At 44.6% G+C, this 22,184-nt stretch overlaps 1 protein-coding gene across 6 annotated transcripts in view; it reads left to right on the plus strand.

The window, feature by feature from the left end:
- Window positions 1–22,184, plus strand: part of LOC138570011 (survival motor neuron protein-like) — a 354,362-nt gene that overhangs the window by 210,634 nt on the left and 121,544 nt on the right. For 5 of the 6 annotated variants that reach the window (XM_069648543.1, XM_069648549.1, XM_069648558.1 and 2 more), the window contains 2 exons: window positions 10,444–10,638; window positions 11,753–11,926. In XM_069648543.1, coding sequence (XP_069504644.1) covers window positions 10,444–10,638; window positions 11,753–11,926 — 369 coding nt within the window. The remainder of the gene's footprint in view (window positions 1–10,443; window positions 10,639–11,752; window positions 11,927–22,184) is intronic. The other variant, XM_069648568.1, reaches the window with a different exon arrangement.

Here is a 22,184-nt window from a genome sequence, read left to right on the forward strand (position 1 = left end):
GTGTGGGCCTCAGCGCTGTTCGCCCCTCCGCCGTCCGGTCGCTCGGTATCGGCGTCTTTTCGCCTCCAGGCGGGGCCGTGATACTTCTGTTTGGCGCGCAGTCACTTTCTCCCCCACCACGTCTCGCGGGCTGCCGCTCCCTCTGTTGGTGTCCATTGGGAAGTTATCCCGTCGGCCATCTTGTCTCAATTTTGGCGGCGGCTACGTTACTTCTTTCACACTGCAGTTATCTTTGCTTCTGCGCTTCGTTTTGGAATCAGATTTACTGCAATTCGTTCCGCTTGATTTCCGCTACCCTCATATGTTATTTTAAGGGTGTCTTGGGCCAGAGCCCCCAGGATTTTTCAGGATATAGTTGGTGGCTCCAGGAGCTCCGCGGGCTCACGTCTTCATCGGTCGCTCGCTGGCCACACCTCCGTCCCGGTATTGTTAAAGAAACGACTGAGCCAAGGCAGGCACATTCTGTGCATTGTTGCTGGGAGCTTTTTGAGCTTCTCTTTTTATTTTCCTTGTGATTACTACTGTTTCCAAGGATAGGGGAATATTGTGTATCCTACCTTACTTTTATTTTGTGGAATCGGCACACCCCACAGTATGTGAAGTGCTTAGGGGATACGCTGTATCCCTTTTGCCATTTCTCCTGTAACTTTTGTATTTACAGTGACAAGTTCATCGAAGTGGCTGGTGGCAGTGTATGTGTATGTTTTCTATTTTTACTGAAACTTACATGCATGCTGCTGTTGCAGCTGTGTTAAGGGACACCATTGTACTAAAATTACTTATTTTATATTGCCAACTCTTGATGACTTATCCTGCCTTCTTCTGCCATGCAAGGTAGGAGGTCTTGATAGTTATTTTTCCTTTGGTGAAACCCTTGTGAAAGCCTGCCAAGGCTCTCTGAGTGCCTGAAAGGACAGGAAGCGGAGAAGAGTCAGAAACTGCCCTGGTCTGTGTCCTCTATTGTGGATGCCTGAATCCAGTTCAAACTGGGAGGATGGCTGTCCTTCGTGCACATCCTGCTGGATCGCCAATGGCTTTTTCCTGCTCTGAGACGTCTCCCCTTTCAAGTCGGGGACCGAGAAACTGTGAGAAGTCTGCTGTGTAACAAACCGTCACTGAACCAAAGTCTGTGTTGATTCCCAACAAGCCAGTATTGTGATGATCGTCTGATGGGCGTCCCATGCAAAGAAGCTGACTGTCTGCTCCCGCCAAAAGTTCCTGCTTCAGCTTCCAGGCCAAGAATCCAAACAGGAGCTGCTGTTGCCTCGCCTGGGGACCCTTCGGTTGGCACTGTCTTCTTCAAGAAAAGGTACTGTCCCGTTCCTAGGTACTTACCTGTGTGCTTGCTGAGTTGAATCGGACTCATCCTGAGCTTTCTGAGACACACTGGGGTGGACAACCCAACTTTGTTCTCCCAGGCCTATGGGCACTGGTCCTTTGGTCTACAATCCTTCAGCATGTCTACCTGACTTCCCTGAACCATCTTTTACCCAAACATTTTACTTGCCTGCAACACAGAAGAAACCTGCTATTTTTGACATCTGACTTCCTTTGTTTTGCTATCCAGGGGCTGTGGTTCCCCAGTGCCGCCTCCTCTGAGACTCTTATTCCCAGAAAGGGTTTGAGTGCTTAAAGTTCTTATCTGTTTTGGGTTACATAATGTTGGTTACAAGAATTGATTTATTATTCTGACTACTTAACTGTAGTCATCAAAGTTTACTATTGCCTTGAGTAATGCTTTAATGTCTTACTGTATACATGTGAACAAGGTCACTAAATTGTGTTAGTTGCCTAGTATTTATGACAAATAATATATTTTTATAATACTACAGTGTGTAGGTGTATTCTTGACCATAGGTGTGCCCTAAGCTCTCTGCGCTTACCTACAGCTCTCTTCCCTCCTAGACTAAGCCTGGATGCTCAGCAATTGCTACCTAACCTTTTGGGCAGTTCAGGTCAAATCTAAGAATTGGAACCCTGTACATCTAGGAGTGAGTCTTCTATAGTCCTACCACAGGTGGACGTCAGTCAAACGCCCTAACAGTGGTGTAAAAGACTTCGCCTTAAATTGGCTATAATCCTTACTCTTAAATCAAACCGAAAAGAATCTACTTACCGTCTTTTACCTCAAATACCCAAAACATCTCCTGTGGAGTGCAACAAGGCTCCAGACTCTCCCGGTCCCCTTCCTCTTCAAAATCTTCATTTCCCCCTTGATGAAAATGATTCGAAACCATGGTCTGACTGCCTACAACTATGCAGACGACACACAACTCATCGTCAAGATAGCAAAAACCCGAGCAACACCCTCAAAAATTGCCTCACCGTTAAGTACAGCTGGATGACCATGAACAACCTCAAATTAAAGCCTGCAAAAACAGAAACAATTATCTCACCACCATAGGACAATGCAAGGGACTGACAACTGGACTGGCCGCCTGGCATGGTATTCCAACCAGAGACATAAAACTTTTAAATAAACCTGGGAATATTCATGGACAACAGAGACTCGCTGGAACCACAAATCAACGCTATTACAAAGAAATGCTTCTACCTCGTGAGACTACTTGGAGGGATGCTCCCCTACCTCTCCTTCCAACATAGAACCCCAGCAATTATCTCCCTAGTACTGTTAAGAATTGACTTTGCAAACAGCCGCTACCTTGGAATGTCAGACCGGCACACCAAAAAACTTCAACGCATCCAAAACACTGCAGCAAGGATAATCACTGCAGCAAGGATAATCGTGAGACTAAACAGAAGAGACCACATCACACCAGATCTGAGAAGCCTACATTGGCTACCATTAAAATAGATATATATATTCAAAGCCCCTCCGCATTTCCCACAAGTCATTACACAGAAAAGGAGCCAAATTCCTTCAGGCCAAGATCAGCCGCTACCAATCAGGGAGAGAATTTTAGATCGGGCGGCGACCTCGTACAAAACAATACAAAAAAGGAAATTCTGAGGAACTGCATCCTTGAGTCTAATTGCTAATCTGTGGAGCACAATTAAAAAGTATATTAGGACTAAAGAAGACAACCTCACCTTCAGAAAATGACTGAAAGCATGGCTATTCAACTCCCAATGACCAGCACAAAATGGACACGGTGAGTAATACCAATGGGGATCGAAATAAAGCCACCAACTACTAACCCCCTGCTTCAAACTCCTCTCCAGCATACCCCACACAAACCTCACACGCTCCTTGGATCAGTGTAATTTTCCATTAAAACAAACAACTTGCACATCCACCACAAACTAATTGCTGCAAACAAACGCCCAATCACTGGATGCCACCTATCCGGACACAATAGCCCCAGTGCGCACAATCCTAATACACCTAGAATCCTGACCTGCACTTGATGCCAGTACCTCCTGGTTCTACAAGCACCAACAGAAAAGCACAACCTCTATCGTACTCCCTCTTCCCTCACTAACCTACCAAACCCACTCTCTTACAGAAACATGCGAGCGCCTGAAGACTATGCCAATGGTAATGGCGGTACAAGACAACTTAACGGAACATCTCTAACTGTCTCTCTGCCATTGAACTTTGGATGATTTCCCATGTCTTGCTCGTGGACCCTTCTAAAACAGAGATTCTATTATTTCATGCTAACACAATACCACCATGTTCCGCCTCATTCTTTCTTTTCCCCTTCAGCTCCTCCTTTCTCCACTTCTGCCTGTAAATTAGGTGTGACTTTTGACTGCTCTCTTACCCATCTCTGCACATATCCTGCAATCATTCCTCTTTAATATTAGTCGTACCAGCCCTTTTTTATCTTTCCATGGCACTAATCTTCGCATCAATTCTTTGATTTCTCCACATATTGACTATTCTGGCCTTCTCCTTGGCCTTCCTGCTTTCCACCTCACCTCGCTTCTTTCTGTTCTATAATTCAGCTATCCATCTATTATTGTCACTTTCCCCGCGCACCTCTCACTCTATTCTCCATTTCTCTTCTATCCTTTGGTGCTCGCACTCTTTTCCATTTCCTTACTATTGTCTACAAGCGCATTCACAGTCCCTCTCCACTCTATTTTCCCTCCCTCATTTTCCTATGTTCTTTCCCACACTTTGTTCTCACAATCCTTTCCTACTTTCTGTTCCACTGCCTCCCTGTTCTTCATCCTGTGGTCACCCCTTTTCTCTTCTTGCTCCAAAGCATTCGAACGCCCTTCCTCTCGGTCCAATTCCCATCTTCTCTTGGTATTTTCCAACTCGACTTAAATCTCATCTTTCCTTTCTTTCCTCTTTCTAATATCTGATGTTGTTCTGTTATTCTACTATGATTAATATTTCATTCTAATATTGGACCGTTCTTTGATAATGCTCTGCTTTGGTGAAAGCGCTATATAAATGCAAATACACACCCAGCACTACTCAGTCTCTATCTTATAATGCTCAAAACTGCATTGGAATCCCACATAATCTTCTGTGTTGCCTTTCTGTAGTAGATAGTCCACATATAATGGATGAACATGCATCCATACTGATACAAGAATTTAGCCCTGCCTAACTCGCTCCTTGCATCTGCAAACTCCTTTCTCGCTTTCCCTGCCTGTTATTTCACCGTTTCTCATGCCATTCTTCCCAGCAGACTAAGGTCTTGTTACCACAGTTGGGAACACGATACAACTCGGCCAAGGATTTGGTGCTTTGCAACTAAAACTGGAGTGATTGGTCGCGGTAGAAAAGCATAATAACATAACATTGACGCTGTGACAGATGTTATCAATTTTTGAATTTAATGGTACAAAATAATTTTGCTGTGGATGCTAACCGAAAACCAATGCTTGAAAGCAAGTGTGGTAAAAGAAATGATATGCAAGACCAATGGTTCCATGTCTTTAAAAGAAATAAATAACAAATTAATTTTTTATTAATTTATTATGGGGTGGGGGTCCCTCACCAAACCCCCATTTCTCCTTGCTAAAAACCCACCCCTATCCCTACACACTCCCCACGAGATTTACCTTTACCCTTCCCCCACATGAGAGAGCGACGGAGAGCGATGGCGAGAGAGAGACTCTAGATTAAAAATGTGGTTGAAGGTTTGATGGCCAACAGAGGAGCTCAAAGGAAAGTACACTCCTATCTACTTAGTTTACACCTTTTTAAAATCAACACAGGGAGTGCCCTCCATCCCCCGCCCCTAAGAGCCTCTTTACCCATTTCAGTTGAAAGAGTTAAAATGCCCATACTCGGTCACTGGCCAGTCACACTATTTTACAGGCCTAGTGCCCACTACTCGACCAGACCGGTTCTTCTAATTTCTGCTGAAACATATTGAAAGTGAAATGTGTAAATGGTTAATAACATTTAAATAAGTCTGTACAAATCTTTTTCAAATCCCTGAAGAAAGAATTATTGATGTAACAGCTAGTGTTTCATTAATCAAATTTTTGCATATTTCGAGAAGTCTGTGAACAACACTTTTTTTTTTGTATGACAAATTAGTAATGACCGAGCAAATGAACTATGGAACTCGGAAACAAAAAGTGATATTTTGGTGTCTCTCCGACAAACCTCTAAATGCTGGATATGAATAGGTACTGGATCTAGGGATGCCACCCATCCTAAATTTTGTGCGGCAGTCCTAATTTGTTTTCATATTTTGTACTGTGTTCCTACTAGAAAGCGGAACTGCAAAAAACCTTGATTCCAATAAAACACTAATTTTTCTAAAATAATGTTTATAAAAATGTGCACAGTAGTGTGCACACTGCATGTTGGTCCCAGGTTGCTGTTGGGCATCCACCTGTTTCAATACTTCTGGGCACAGAGCACTCCTCATGCATAGCACGTTGCTGCTACCCTGCCCAGAGAGAACCCTCAAGCAGCAGATGATAGCCATCCACTTGAAAAAATAAGTTTAAAGTAAATGTTTGAAAGTGTGTACCATGCATGTTTGAATCTCCTTGTATCTATGTGGTCAGGTGTTTCAATAAGTGCAAGTGAGTGATGTTGTTTATGTCAGTGTGAGCGTGTGTGCGTGTGGACGCTAGTCCCATGCATACATGTGTTTGGGGGGGGGGTTGTTATCTACTGAAAATATTCACCATCCTCCCCGCTACTGACTTGCAAGTGTTTGCATTGTTGGTGCTCCCCTCAAGAGAGACCCACTTCCTCTGGCATCAAGAGTTACCAAGGAGTGCCAGAGTTCATCTCACATGCACAGTAATGTGGATTCACTACCTCTAGTAGTAAGAAACCAAGACTGGTTGTATATTTAGCTGTTTGAGATTCACAATAGTCAGTAACCTACTAAGGCCATTTACTCCAGGACCTTGACAGTGGAAGGAACATCACTATAGTCGGTTAATTGGACAGGTTGGCAGGATCAGCAGAAGGTTTCTTTAGAGGTGGTAGGTCCAACTTTTTCAGTGAGTGAGGGAAACCTCCATGAGAGATGGAGTTGTTTACTATTTCTGCCATTTGTTAATGTTAGTTTTGATGGTCAAAGCGGGGTAGGGGTGGTCCTACTCTGGGATACCTGCATTTTATAGACTGTTTTAACAATTCCTTTAGAGAGATTTCCCTCAAAGCTGAGAAAGCACTGGAAGGGGTGCATTCAGGTGGGTGGAGGGGAAGGTTGCAGCTGTGGATCCGACATGGCCCGCAGCAGTGAAGTGAATGCACTTTATTTTTTCCTTTTTTTTAATAAATCTATTTGTTTTCAATAAAACCAAATAAGAAACAGCAATGGTCACTAGAGCTTGGTTACATCATAACAATAGTATCAGTCAATGCATAGAATACATCAATATCCCAGGTTAGTAGGGAAGGATAGTGCCAGGCTACATTTCTATTTGACCAGTAAGGATGCTAAATTCTTTGCCATGCCTTGGCTCTTGCCAACAGTAATCTTTATTTCAGCTGGGTTTTTCAGCTCCTTGTAGATGCAGTAGAATTCTTCAGAGGTGTTAATGAATTGTGCAGTTCTGTCATGGATAAAAATGTGTGCTTTGTATTGGATTTGTATATTTTGATATTTTTTGATATTTGTATAGTGCTTTGGCCAAAGCTCTGAACATCAAATGGAACGGTATAAACAATTCAGAGCATTGACTGAATAGAAGAAAATGCTTGTACAAGGCTAGGAGTACAACAGAGAAGACCGAAGACAGAAGATGGGTTTTAGAATGAGTCTAAAATATATGGTAGGTAGTAGATTACTGGATAGCAAGAGGCATAGCTTTCCAATGAAAGGGGACCAAAAGAGAGAAAGAACGGAAGCCGGATGAAGCACATGGAGGTTTTGAGACAAGATGAAAAGTAGATTATGAGCGAAGAGAGCGAGAATGGGAGTAAAAGGAGATTAGGGAAGAAAGGTAAGCTGGAGCAAGGCCAGAATGGCATGTAAAGATGATAGATAGAAAATGAAATGAAAGCTGTGATTCAAAGGGTAGACTAGAAGCCAGTGACAATGAGGAAGCAATTGTGGTGCGAGGAGGAAGATGGAAGAGAGGGCAAATGACAGAGTACTAAATGGATCGAAGGGGAATGAGACGGAATGCGGGGATACTAATAATTATAGTCCTAGAATAGATCAGGGCAGATATAAGAAGTTTAGAAGTATGGAAGAATAGATGAGCGCGACCACAGTTGAAAAGAAGAAAGCAATAGGTGGGTTCAGTAAGAGAGATGCACAAAGAGAAGGAGGGCAGAGTACACCTAGGTTCTGAGCAGAGGGCGAAAAGGGAAGCTGTGAAGGTGGAAAGGACAGAAAGAACGGGAAGAGGGGGGATGGGTGAAAGAAGAGGACCTACGTTTTAGAAGAGTTAGGAAGGAGTTAGTGTGAGGATATCCAAGATTGGATCGCAAAAAGACCTGTTGAGACACGAGTATGAAGAGCTTCAGAAAACTCTGAAAAGGAGAAATCGATTTGGGAATCACTGGCATAGAATTGACCGGATAAGTTAAAAGATGAAATGAGGGAGGAAAGAGGAATAGTATAAAGGAAAAACAAGAGGGGATTGAGGGCAGATCAGTGGGGAACTCCATATAGAAGAGGGCAGGGGGAAGAATAACGGCCAGCCCAAGACAAAGCACATGAGCGACCAGAAATGTAAGGTATGGTATCCATGGTGACGGCTGATACAAGCCAGCTTGTCAGAAGGCACCAATGTTTTTTTTTCCATGTATGCTGAAGTGCTATGCTGTTTTCCTTAGCAAGATCTGTTTTTGTACCGACTGCATTTATGAAGCACTTTCTCTCTTTTTGAATGGTGGTTGCCAAATGTTCAAATGTTCTCACTAGTTTGATTTCTAGGTTGACGGGAAGATCCTCGGGCAAACCTTTTTTTATGTGGGCGCTAGCTGAAGGGTCATCTGTTAGTCCTTTTATAGGGCCAATCTGGATCGTTCATCAAATGATTTAAAACATATGTGTTGGTCTCTGATCTGACCAGCCTGGCGTGGAGAAGGTGGTGGTACGAGCAGGGGGCTGGGATGACAAGAATATTAAAGGGATAGTGGCTAGAGGAGAGCAATGCTCGAGTATGTGACCCAAATTGTGGATTGTAATGGAGGGCCTGGTAGATACATCAAAGGAGCTGCAGTAGCTGGTGCAGAAGGGGGCAGGCTTGATAACTGGAGTGTCCAGTGTGAGACAGGCATGGTTTCAAGAGAGACAGACTCAAATGGGTTTGTAGGGATAATTCCCTCAACTGATGTTTCTAACGGCTGTCGTTGTCTGGCCCCAAGGGAATGAGCATTCTGCTGGTCCTAGTTTGGGGAATGCAGGCAGCGCTTCTCCGGCTCCCTGGAGGCAAGGCTCCCTCACCTCGCTGCAGCCCACACAGACAGGGCCAGCATTTCCTGCCGGCACCTCCTGCTTATTTCTGCTTCTGGGTTTCACTGGTCTAGACTGCATCCCTAGCCCATTCAAATCTGTGACTACCACACCTTTTGTAGCTGAACACACAGTTAAGTGGAGTCGGTGTGCATGGTTACCTACCCATGCCTGACTCTAGCTGACTCTATTAGTGGGACAGTGGTTTTCGCTAAAGTTGGTTGCCCTTACTTTCCCCATGTTATTCCTATGGGTAATCCTCATTGATCTTAGTGACCTCTTCGTCTCAGTATTCCTTGGAAATGAGCAGGGGGAGATGAGGTGAGTGTAAAGACCCCACAAAAGACGAGGGAAAGTGGAGTTAAGGTAGTTTCAGGATTGGGAAAATACCATGTGTCGCTCTCGGGCATCCTCCTCCCAATCCCCCGTGACCCTTCACTGAGGTGATCCTCCCATGCTTGTACACCCCTTATTGTCAAGATCGAAAAGCGATGGCCCTTCCCTGGCTACCTGTATAGAGGATCTCAGAGGAATATGCGGGAGAACACAGTCAGGTTTCTCACACCAGCCAGATGTCAATGTCCCCCATATTGATTTATGTTGAAGATGGTTTGCAAATTTGCAATGTTTTGTGCCCATTCCGTACAGAAAGAGTCAAAAAGATTTTTTCAGAATATCAAGAATGTCTGTTGCATGCTTATTAGCAGATCTGATATTGGGGAGTCCCAATGTTCAGGTATTCCCTAGGTTGGACGCACATAGCAGTGGGAAGTGCAGACTTAAAGAGAGGCAGGTGTTTTTTGTATTGTAGTTCTTATTTCTGAGAATATACTATCTTTTGTGATTTCTGTGATAAAGTGCAAGAGATGAACATTTGAATTATTTAGTAGGTGTGTGTGTTTGAATGGATAATTTATTTTATTGTAGAGACATCTGGCTTAAAAATCCTTTCTTGTGGTAGCTCTTGCTAAGCATAATTTACCATCAGGCCTGGGTAACATGGAGTGAAATGATTGTAAAAAAAATAAATCTTTAGTTATTCCATGAACTTGGAGAAACCAAGCACAGAGAGATGATGGATCGTGACCGTGAAGTCTGTTTTGCCTCTTCTCCATATTAGATATAATACTTACTTAAACCAAGCTTCCAATCATTCTTGGCACTAGCTTGGTGGTTGGAATTGCATGAAATGCACGTTTAAGTAGTAACTTGATGATATTGTCTCTGGTCTCAAAAAGCTTCTTCTGGCTACCAATGGTAGTTAGGGTGAAATGTAGGCTGGCTTGCTTGGACAATAGTAATATACCTTCAACACACCCTTATGTTGAGTAAAAGCAAAACATCTGACTTTTTTGACAACTGTTTGGTTTTTTGATTCTGATTTTAGGTGCCCACTGTTGACCTCAACCCTGGCTGTCTGGAATCCCTAACACACTAGAACTCCTCTTTTTGCATCTTCAACTTATTAAAAAAACAGATTTATTTTAAGTATTACAAATTATTTTCCATCAAACTGTAAATGATAATGGTGGTGTTATCCATCAGATACAGCTTAAGTTGTTGGACGTTTTTGAGATATTGCGTTCTGAAAGCTACTGTATTTGCCTGACCTGCGTTCATCTCTTTAATTGACTAGTGGAAAGTGGGAGATCGCTGCTCTGCACTGTGGTCGGAGGATGGACGGGTGTATTCAGCTCTGATTAAGTCTGTGGATGAGGTAGCCGGCACCTGTGTTGTTGTGTACGATGGGTATGAGAATGAGGAAGAGCAGAACTTGGTTGATTTGCGGCCTACCGGATGCGGCTCTGCAGATATCAGGAAAAACAGGCAGGTGAGCATTGCCTAATGTTAGATGGGTATTCTGTGGTCCCTGCAGAGTTATGTTCTTATGTGTTACTTGACATACCATAGCCACTAGTAGCCTAAAACAGAGACTCTTACTCATTTCTGCCAGGCCTCCTGAAGACTCAAGCTCACATAAAACTCTGACAGCGCATATAGCTGCTTACATCATCCTCCTAATAGTCAGGCACTGTGACTCTCACACAGCTGTAGCTCACCAGTGCAGTCAAATACTGTCCTGGAGCCCCACCTTTTAATAGCAGCTCTGGAAAACTCTTGACATAGTTGACCCTGTCTGTTGTCTGGGCTAACTCCACACAGATCTTCTCAGATCTCTTCTACATGAGCATCAATAGTAATGACGATGAAACACAGATTAATTGCATATTGTAGCAGCTATTCTTTCGGTGCTTAAAAGCAGAAGTAATTTGAAAAAAGCTCCTCATATAAAAGTAATCTAATGGTTATCTCCTAAGGTACCTTGTACGTTTTTAATTAAAACCTCCTGTAGCAGGAAGCATGTGCATGCTTTTGCATGTGCACCTTGTCTGTAAGAAACCCTGGGTGCTGAATAGGTGTCGTTTGCAGTGAGCCAACCCCATGCTAGAGGTAAATATCCATAGTTTTGCAGTGAGTAATGCAGGTGTTTATTTTGTATAAATGCGATCAGTATTTAACGGAAGTGAAGCGAGACTGATTGGAAAAGTGTTTCCCTGTGTCATGTTATTTGTTCAAGTGGGGGTGACCAGGATTAGTAAATGAGTGTTTTAGTTTAACAGCTTACAATTTCACCTCTAGACCACTTCTTATTTTCAAAATGTAGAATGCCTTGGAATAATGGCATCAGTTAATTAAGTCGCAACCTCTTTGTCTCCGCTCCTTTTTGCCTGACTGGGTCCACCATACACCGTTTTTTCCCTGGCTCCAGATCTAGACATCCACTATTTCGGTGTCGATCAGCACAGTTGAAATTTCACCCAGTACTGAAGTTCAATATTCGTCTCAAGACACCGGCAGAAAGGAATTGTAGAAAGGGCACAAATTATATGCAAAAAGAGGACACTGTTTTTAACTTTCATCTGGTTTCTTCTTTTTGTTAAAAGGACGAGGAGGATTCAGATTGGGTGTACAAGAGGCAAAGCTCTGTCTCCTCCCAGGAAATGTCACGGGGCTGGAGGAAACAAAGCCAGAAGTCAGAGTGGTTGTATTCATTCCCGCCCCCGCCACCTCCTCCTCCGCCACCACCGCCACCCTCTTTGCCCCCACCACCTCCCAAGGTAAGAAATCAAGCTTCTATGTGTTTACCTGAAATGTGGTAGCCGGGCAGTGTTATATGAATCATGTTTTTTTTTTTTTAAGCTTGCAGGGCATTTGTTACATCTCTCCTAGAACAGAGTGAGGAGGATTCCTATGACAACATCTAGACCCAATGGGGGGGGGGCAGTGACTTATACTATTGTATGAGCGACACCTACAGCTAGCAGTATGTAGGATGACTCGCTCCTTAAGTGTTTTTAATTAATAGATACATTTAAAATAAGCTAGTAGGTTCTGAAGAACCCAGTGCTCTCTCTCCCCGGGCCGGGGTCTGTTTAAGGTCCTGCACTTGTTTCCCCAGATTGGTGAAAGTCTGTGTTTGGCTTCTACTGAAAAGGCTCACCTGAACTCATTCCGGCTTTTGGTGGCAGTTCCTAAACCTTCATTTTCCCTGTCCTCCCTTTTGAATCTCACTTCCCTTCTCTGGCTGCTGTAGCATGTTGCTCAGGAAGTACCTGTCTCCCTTGATTACCCAGCATACAGGCCTAATGTAGAAAAATGCCTGTTCATTCTGCCAGAGCCTCCAACCTGGTCTATCTCCAGTTAATGTCTCCTGCGATGAAGTATTTTGCTTGTGTACAATTGAATGGTACATTTGTATTGTTTGAGGATAGCCCAGCAGACAGCAAACTGGCAACAGTGCCGGAAGAGATGGTTCAGATAGGATCGCCCTGGGCTTTTCAGAGAGTTTCTTTCTCTGTCGCAGTACATTTCATAGCATTAATAGTGCTAATGTTTGCAGTACGGGAAAACCACAAACTGGCAACACTGTATCCCATGTAGGAATTGTGACAAATCAACTTACGAGACACCAGTGGTCTAGAAATGAATATCGGATTCTTAACCATCAGCCCCACACTTCTAGTACACCAGAAGGGGTCCGAACAGATTGCAAACAAGCAAATTATAAACCTCCATGTCCAATTTTGGTAACGTGGATGGAATAGAAAGCTTATCTCAGCATGGTCGTGGATCAGTTGCAACCCAGCGAAAATACGATTATTACCCAATGATAGAAGGGACTGTCCAGTAAAGGTTGTACAAAAATATCTACTTTATTATTATCACAACAGAAAGTTCTAGCACACTACAAAATACGACCCACCATGTAAAGGAATGCAGAGGACAGACTGTTTCAAAGAAGGAAAATGATGCACTCTGGATACTGACAAGAGGGTAGTTGGTAAATTAATTAATCTATAGTTCAAGAATACTTGGTTTCAACACAGCGGGAGCAATGGGTCGTAAAATGTTACTGGGGTCCTTTGGGGAAGGATAACCACAATGTACCTTTTGCTGTAGATCTTCTTGGTGCTCTACAGGGTCGATTCGGTTTCAGGGTGCCTTGCAGCTGCTGCGTGAGAGTTCAAGACAGGAGACCGCTGTGGTACCAGGCAGTTCAGCGAGCAAGGCAGGACGGACGGCTGCAGGCTGGCCTACACAGTGCTCAGGGTTAGGAATCGTTGTCTCCGTGCTGGTCGGCAGTTCTAAAGCACAGTTTGAGGCGTCTCGGACATCTTAAGCGAATGCGTCGTAACAGTCCACAGTGCAGTCGGTTGCAGCTCGAGGGGTTCAACTGGCTCGAAAATGTCCTTTAAGGCAGATGTCAATAGATGCTTGTCGATGCACTCCTCCTAGCTTCTTCACTGGGCTTGTCCTTTAAGGCGAATGGGCCAAAGCTGAGGAGAGTGTTGCAGGCAGCTGCCTTATCCTTGGTTTGGTTCAGAGACTCTCTGGCACTTCCCACCTGGGAAGCTTGCTGTAGAGCCTATCAGGGCACGCTGTGTGCAGGCTGGTTAGCGGTTCTAGAGCGGACAGAAGGTCTTCTGGATTCAGCATCTCACTCTGTTCCCTGGGAGATGTTTATGGGAGGGATCTTGCTTCTCTCTTAGAGGTCCCGGTCTTCCTTCACTGGCGGAAGATGTAAGGCAGACTGTGCCTTCAGCCAGGGTCCAATGCGGAGTTCTTCTTGCTACTCCTTGTGAAGTCTTCACATGATCTGCCCAAAAGAGGGGTGCAGCCCTCTTTTAAAGCCAAATGGGCCACAGTGATTGGTGTAGTCTAAGCCTACCTTAATGAACCAATCCTGGGTCCCCACCAACCATCTTCTGCATGCATGAAGTCATAACCAGAGTGCATTGCAACAGAAAAGGCAAAGTGGTAAAAACATTTAGTACTAAGTGCCACCCATCTTCCTGTCTGTTGTAGATCAAAGGGTCTCTCTGGTTAATTGAGCTCTCTGTGGTTCCTGATTAAAGTGGCAGGTCTCCCTTGGAGCTGCGGCGTGACCAGACTTTGTCTTCTGCAAACCACATTCTAGTACCTTATGAATGTGGTCCCCCTGCGTGGTTGACTACTGTAAACAGCTGTCCCAGGCAGTTTACTGCCGTTGATGCTGAGAGGCGGGAGATGGATTCAGGTTGACACAGATGCATACCAAAGGTTGTTGGGGAGTCCTCTCTGTTTTGTTAAACTCTGCAGCCAGCCCCCATGTGGGCCTGTTCGAAGTAGACTCTATTAGTATGCTAATGATGTTAATCACAGCCACCATTCTGCAGGGCTCAATAAAAGGACAGGGCGGATCCATGGAGCCTTTGATCGTTAATTAGGCTGGCCATGGCAGGAGCAAGGAGTTGCCCTCCCCCTTCTGAGAAGATATGGTGTACTCTTGGCTGTCATATCTGTACTAGAAATGAAAGGGGTTTGTTTGTTTATTTTATTTCTAATGCGCTCCAGACCCGTGGGTAGAAGGGCGCAGCAGGTAGGATAATGCGAAGCTTACAAAGTTGCAAAAATATACAAGATACAGTAATATTATACAAGTTATACAAGGTACAATAATAATATACAAATTATACAAGACCGGAGCCGTAAAAGTCAGTGAATTGCATAAAGGATGGTACAGGTAACATATCATAATTCAACAGGAGAAGAGGGACCAGTGTCGTGCCTGGGAATAGAGTGGGCTGGTGACTAGTGGTCGTTAGAGATAAAATGTTGGATGGCGTTCCTTCTAAATAGTGTGTAAGGTTGATCTGCTCTTAAGTTGTTAGGTAGTAGATTCCAGGTTTTAGCAGCCTTCACAGGGAAGCTATTGCCACCAATTGTGGTTAGTTTATATCTTGGTACTACTAGGCAGTTGGTGTTGGTAACTCTAGTTGGTCTCATAGAGGTTTTTTTCTGTATTTTGTTCATAAGGTAGCTTGTGGCGGCATTGTTGAGAGCTTTGTGTGCCAAAGAGATCATTTTTAATTGTATTTTGTGGTTTGTGGATAGCCATTTGTATTGACGTCTGGTGGCGGAGATGTGTGCTCTTTTATTTATGCCAAGCACTGCTTGCAAGACCTTGTTTTGGAGCGTTTGTAGGTTCTGGATTGTTGATTTATTAGCACCACTATAGAGGACATTACAGTAGTCAATCCTGGAGAGAATGAGTGCTCTGGCCAGGATCATGCAACAATTGTTAGAAAGGAAAGGCTTACCTGCTCTTATCAGTTTGCAGGTATAGGCGGTGGTGGAAGCCAAGGATTTAAGCTGTTTATCAAATGAAAGTGTGGAGTCCAAGTAGAAACCAAGGGTATTTACTTCCTTGGAGACCCTAATAGAATTTCCGTCAATATTGAAGGAGGAAAATTCCTGGCCTAGTTTTTTGGTGTTAATGTGTGTTCCCAAGATTATCAACTCCGTCTTGTCGTCATTCAAGCACAAGCCATGGGTGGCCATCCATGCTTGAACGACGACATATACCCTGTTCACCAACTCCGAGTCCTTCCTATGATCCCCAGAAAGTGGGAGGAGAATCTGTGTGTCATCTGCATAGTTAGTGTAGGTGATACCCAGAAGGTCCAAATTGTCGAACAAGGGTTTGGTGAAGATATTGTATAGGGTTGGCGAGACACAGGAACCCTGGGGAACGCCACACAGTATAGGGGTAGGGTCAGCTGCAGCCGATGGGGAGAATACTCTCATTGTTCTTTCGCTAAGGAAAGATTCTAACTACTTGATGGCCTCAGGAGAGAAGTGGGCAGCAGAGTCCAGGTGCCTGCAAAGGACCTTGTGATCGACCAAGTCGAATGAGGCTGAGAGATCGAGTAAGAGCAGGAGTGCTGTTCCCCCCTCCATCCCTCAGCTCATCGACTTGCGTCTTTACGTCGATTAGGGCGACTTCCGTTCCATGTAGTGGGCGGAAGCCAGATTGTCTAGCTCCTAGGAGCTTGTGCAGGTCAAGGTGTTTTTGTATCTGGATATAGGCGGCTTTATCCAATATTTTAAGGAGGAATGGCACTGTAGGAATGGGGCGATAGTTGGTCGGGATGAGTGGATCTAAGGTCTGTTTGTTGAGAAGTGGAAGCACCCAGGAGTGTTTTTAATTGGCTGGGATTGTACCTGATGTGAAGGAGGCATTAATTAATTTTGAAATGAATGGTGAGAGGTCTCTGGCAGTATCTTTTATTAACTGTGCTGGGCAGATGTCGCCTTTGCAATTGGACGGTTTGAGTGAGAGAATTATTTTTTCTACTTCTAGTGGAGAAGTTTTGGCAAAGTGAAATTTGTTGTTTGCCTCAGGTGAGTCACTGTGTGGTGAGGTATTGGGGGAATACTGTAGATTGAACAGATCTTTTTTTTTTTTGTTGTATTTTGGTTTGGAGTGTATTAATTTTGTTTGCAAGCGCATTTTGGATGTCTGCGCACCAAGTCTTATCCTTGGTAACTAGATCTTGTATGGCTATTGGTGACTCTAATTGTTTCAGTATGGAGAAGAGTTCTCTCATGCTGGAGTTTGAGTTAGTGATCCGTTCATCATAGGAATTCTTTTTGGCAAGGTGCACTTCTTTTTTGAAGTGTGAGGAAATGGAGGTTAGTTTCGCTTTATTTTCGATTGAAGGGCATAGTCTCCATGAGTTTTCACTTTTTCTTTTTAGAATTCGTAAGTCTCTTAATTGGGACGTGAACCATTTGTTAAGGTGCGCTTTAGGTTTGCTTTTTCTATGTTTGAGCGGGGCAATTTTGTCCAGTGTGTTGAGCATAATGTTATTATATTCTTGGACTAGAGTACTAGGGTCTAGATTGTCAGGTAGAGCGTTTAGCGTGGGTAGGATAGCAGGGATGACTTTTTCCACTGTAATACTTTTTTTATTTCTAGTTAGACATGGTGGTGCTAGCAATGAGACCGTAGGAGAGGGTCTGGCTTTGGATAAGTTAAAGGCCACGAGTGAGTGATCTGTCCATGATTGAGAAGAGATGGAGGTGATGGAGACTGTGCAGTTGTAGTCCGCTATCCAGTCCAATGTTCTCCCTTTAGAATGAGTGGGTTTGTTGACTTTCTGAGTCAGGCCTGAGGCGTTGATGATGTTGGCTATATCTAATGCTTGTTTGTCCATAGGATCATTAAAGACAAGGTTAAAATCTCCTAATAATAGGAGCTGGGAGGTAGGTTTGAGGTTGTTGGTGATTAGACTATACAAGTCCTCCTCAAAGGTGCCGAGAGGACCGGGGGTTCTGTATATTAGGTGGATTGTGAGAGTTTGTATATTGTTTATCTGGAATTTAACTGAGATATTTTCACAGGATTATAGGATTTGAGGAGGGGATGTTCTGAAAGATTGGCTCAATTTAGAGATAATGGCAATTCCACAACCTCGTGAGCCATCCCTATCTTGTCTTATTATGGTATAACCTTCTGGAATGGCTAACATTAGCGATGGGCCAGCTGCATTGTGTAGCCAGGTCTCGGTTACTGCCAGGAAATCCAGATTATTTTCTGTAATAAGGTCGGCTATGTCGAGGGCATGTGCGACAAGGGATCTCACATTGAGGGGTGCTCCTCTGAGTACTAATGTCTCTTTAGACATGTTGATTTGGCTGTGGGTGGTTAAGTTGGTGTCTATGGACTTATACTTTTGTCTTTTAGTTTTAGTGGCATTTGTTACAGTCTGGTGAGGCTTTTGTAGATAGTTTGTTTTTAGGTTAGTTGGTGGTATGGTTCTTCTCGGTGGTTCATATAGTTGTGTGAGTCTAGCGCGAAGTTTAAGATTTCTGTCTAGTAAAGTGCGTGGGAGGGAGGGGATAGTTTCACCTCTGGCGCTAATGTTATTAGGTAGAGAGGTGGTAGGGTTATTAGTCACTATGTTAGACAGCGTGTGTGGGATAGGGTCTGACGCCGAGGAGGAAGACGCAATGTGGTATTCCTGGGTCATGGTGATAAAGAGTAGAGTAGCAGGTATAATGCTGTAGTGCAAAGATGGATACAGCATGTTCCAGCGAGTCAAGATATGTGCACGTGGGTGCTTGAGACTAATGGTGATAGGATAGGACTAGCTAGTCTTGTAGTGTTGGTAGGTACAGTAGTAAGTCATAGGAAGCTAGTTTGTTGGCACAACTATGTTCAATGGCAATAGGCAATCAATGGCAAGGCACAAATGGGCTAAATGGGGCATTCAAAGCAAGGCACATATGGGCTGAATGGGGCATTCAATGGTAAGGCACATATGGGCTAAATGGGCCATTCAATGGCAAGGTACATATGGGCTAAATGGGGCATTCAATGGTAAGGCACATATGGGCTAAATTATGTAGCATATAGCAAGGTTTGACTAAAAAGCAGGAAGGTAGCATCTAGGTTCAAAAGACACAATTTGGCTAAAATGCAGTGAGGGTAGCATCTAAATTCAAAAGAGAAAATTTGGCTAGAATGCAAAGGGGGTAGCATCTAAATTCAAATGACACAATTTGGCTAGAATGCAATGGGGGTAGCACCTAAATTTGGGACACAGTATGGCTACAGTGCAATCAAGTCATGCCTAAGTTCAAAGCATAATTTGGCTAGAATGATTAGGAGTATGATGCAATGAGTACATTGAAGGAGCACATTAATGTGTGATGGTGCATTTAGGCTGGGAGGATGGTAGTGCAGCACCTATGGGTGCAATAGGGCACATAAGTGGTCAGATCACCAAAGCAAAGCAATTGAGGCAGCTGAAGTGCATGAACCAATATGACATTTAAGAGCGAACACTGCAGAGGTATGCAGAGGCGCTGCGGACGTAAACAGTACCTAGGTTCAGGGTTTCTTTGGTGTCTGGGAAGCCAGGTGGAAACGTTAGTTGAAAGAGGTATGTACGTCAAGCAGAGGTTCTGGCCGACGGCCTGACGGCAAGTGACAGGCTCGGGACAGGCAAAGTGAAAGCCTTTGTTGGTGCGGGCCTTCGTTGTGGTGGGCCGGCTCAAACTCACCTGCCGGCTCGTGATTGGTGCATAAGAGCACCAGGAGGGCCAATCAGGGCTCAATCAGTCTGTGATGGAGGCGGATGCACCTCGCACCGATCTGGCGGCCATCTTTGAGTTGCCACAACTCGTGGTGAATAATGGTGGCAAGAATCGAAATTGTAGCAAAACGATACAAAATGTGCAAAGCTGGCTCAAATACGGGCCAGATGCGACTTCTGACGGTGGCAGCAGAAATATGCTGTGATGAGCGTGCGTTCCGCCGCAGCTTCAGGGGGATGTGTGCAATGAAGCGCAATTGTGCTGTGTGGCCAGAAGGCTTACCTTCCAGCCGGCGCCTGGAGGCTGTGTCCACCCAGAGTACATAGGTCTATGTGTATGTTGTGTGGTGAGAATAGGAAAATGTGTGCGGATTAGCCCCACACATTTTCAGGAGGCTGATCTACCATCTTTCAACTTCCTATAAAATTTCAAAAAAGCCAGGCAAGCCCACACCCACTCTGCAGATGGTCAGGGTCAGGAAGGAACACTCAAGGATTTTGGAGTGTGCCTTTCTGTTCTGCAGGACCTTGGGTGTCAATAAAAGTTTAGATCTTTGCGGTGTCCTGGAAACCACAGACTACTAATGCCATTTATTTCTTAGGTACAAGACACTGTGCAGGAACATCCCAGGGACTTCGAATTGGATCACTGTCTGCCTGGGATATTTGATTGTCATGAAATATTCTGTTTACAAAACCGCCTCTCACAGAAGTGGTGTAGTTTCTGTCACTGGGGGTCCAACTGGTGTGAGAGTCAGGCTCCCTCAGTTGGGGAGCGTTTCCCTGTGACTGTCACTTACTCTACAGCGGGGACCAAGTGAAGGCGACAGCACAATCCTCATCCCAACTCTGGGCCCATCAAACTCTGGTTTGTAGAGTCAACCAGTCCTCTGAGTGCCCATAGCACTTTGGGGAACTTTGTCACAGCTCAGAAATTCGTTTTAGTGGTTTATTTTGCTAACTTGCTGAGTCCCATGAACCATTTTGTTGGTGGCAGCTACATGTTTTCTTTTTGGCACGCCATCGTGTAGCCTTTTTACCACTTTGGTAGCCAAAAGCTATTGCGCTACCAATTCATTAAAAAAATCCTAAATCCTGCTACCATTTTGTGTTCATGGCCTTTCTTTGTTCGTTTGGACTATGAGGAATCACAAAATGGACGATCTGCCTACCTGTGCTCTTTACAAAGCCTACTAAGTTTCCCTTTGTGACTGGTATCTGGTTTAGGCCGTGAAAGTCTCCCACGCACCTCAATTCACATGTGTATTGGTGAGCCTGAATGAAAGGAGTTTGGCTGGCTAATCCTTATGAAGGCAGCCAGCACTTTCAAAGGTGTACTGCTGTGGGTTTGTTGTAGGGGCTAAGACCATATCCCTTTGTCGATCTGTTTAACTAGGGAGACCCTAGGCTGTTATATTTGTTTTTTTAACCTATCTGGAAGAAACTGGAGAGATGGGATAACTTTGAGGATCCTGCTGATGCTCTGCTGGCTGTGTCTCATCCTCCATCACACTCAGTAGTATCCTTCATATCCATGCTTAACTTTTCTGTATGTGTGTTGTTGATTCCCACATCAGTTCTTCTTTCTCCACTTTCACCTTCTTCCTCTCCATCTATTAACTTCCCTTTTCCCTCCAATGTTGCCCTGACTTCCTATTCATCCTTCAGCTCTGCTCCTCTCTCCCATCTCCCTTTTCACCCTGTTACGTCACCACACCTTTCCTTCATTAGTTCCAACTTCTCTTTTGTCACTGCCACTCTTGCCTCAACCACAACTTTATTTTCTCTCCTCTTTCCTTTCTCCCTCGTCAACATTTCTCTTTTGATCGTCCATCTCAACTTCACTGTCGCCAATTATTTATTGGACATTTGTATAGCGCCTATATACAAGTGTTTTCAGGCGCCACAAGACAAAAAAGGGGAGTAGGGGACATGGGGTATCATAAGGAATAAAATGCAAAAGGAAAACAAAGAGACGGTTATATTGGCCATGTGACAATCCTACCGTGCAAGTGCTTCAGGAGATGAGGACAAGGGGGTGAGGGTAGAGGAAGAAGTGCATTAGCAGGGGTCCTGCTCAGAGGGCAGCGGGGGAGGGCAAGTGCTGTACAGGCATAGGTGGCAAGTGCCAGGGGAAAGAGGGGGGATGCGAGGCAAAGTGCAGTGGGCAGGCAGATTCGGTACGGATAGTCCAGTAAAGGGAGCCCAAGGGCAAGTGCTGGCGAAGGATGCTGGGAGGGACTGGTCCCTGTCTGACTCAGAAGTGACCAGGCCCCAGTCGCAGCGGCAGGCGGAGAGTTTAGCAAGGGAGGGGCAGATGGAAGGCAGCTGAGAAAAGGAAGTTTCCGGAACTTAAGATCTGGTTCAAGTCTGATGGGGAGAGGGAGGCTGTTCCAGAGGGAGGCACCAGCCGAGGAGAGGGATCTACCTCCAACTCCCTGCTTGGAGAGAGCTATCCCTCCTCTTTGCCATACCATCGCGTCTGAATAACTCCTGTACTATTATATTCCACACACACTCTGGCCTGTACTGACCCATCTTATATCCACCGGTACCCTAATAAATGGTGAAGAGACTGATTTGCTAGAACTCGCCCGAAGTACAAGATTGGCACCAGAGGGCACCATCTTCGTTTTGGATTACACCCTGTTAGGAAGAATTCTCATAAATGTGCCAATTCCTCCGACCTTCGAGCCCTCCAGCTCTTTTGCTAAACTTTGGGACTTTGAACTTTTAAATCTGTGTGTTTCTCCAGCATGGGGTCTGGCATGAATTCACATTCTCATGAATATTCCCCGTCGTCAGGCTGGGAATCCTCGGTAAAGAAAAAATCAGTATCAGTTTCGTTTCTGATCTGTATTTCTTAGTAGTAACCAATCACTGGTCTCTGGGTCAGACTGCCCCCAGCCAATGACTGCCCTCTCCCTAAGCCCCTCCCCTGGCAGCCATCCTC

This window comes from Ambystoma mexicanum, chromosome 1p (assembly GCF_040938575.1).
Source record: "Ambystoma mexicanum isolate Mex_15411 chromosome 1p, UKY_AmexF1_1, whole genome shotgun sequence".
NCBI classification, from domain to species: Eukaryota; Metazoa; Chordata; class Amphibia; order Caudata; family Ambystomatidae; genus Ambystoma; species Ambystoma mexicanum.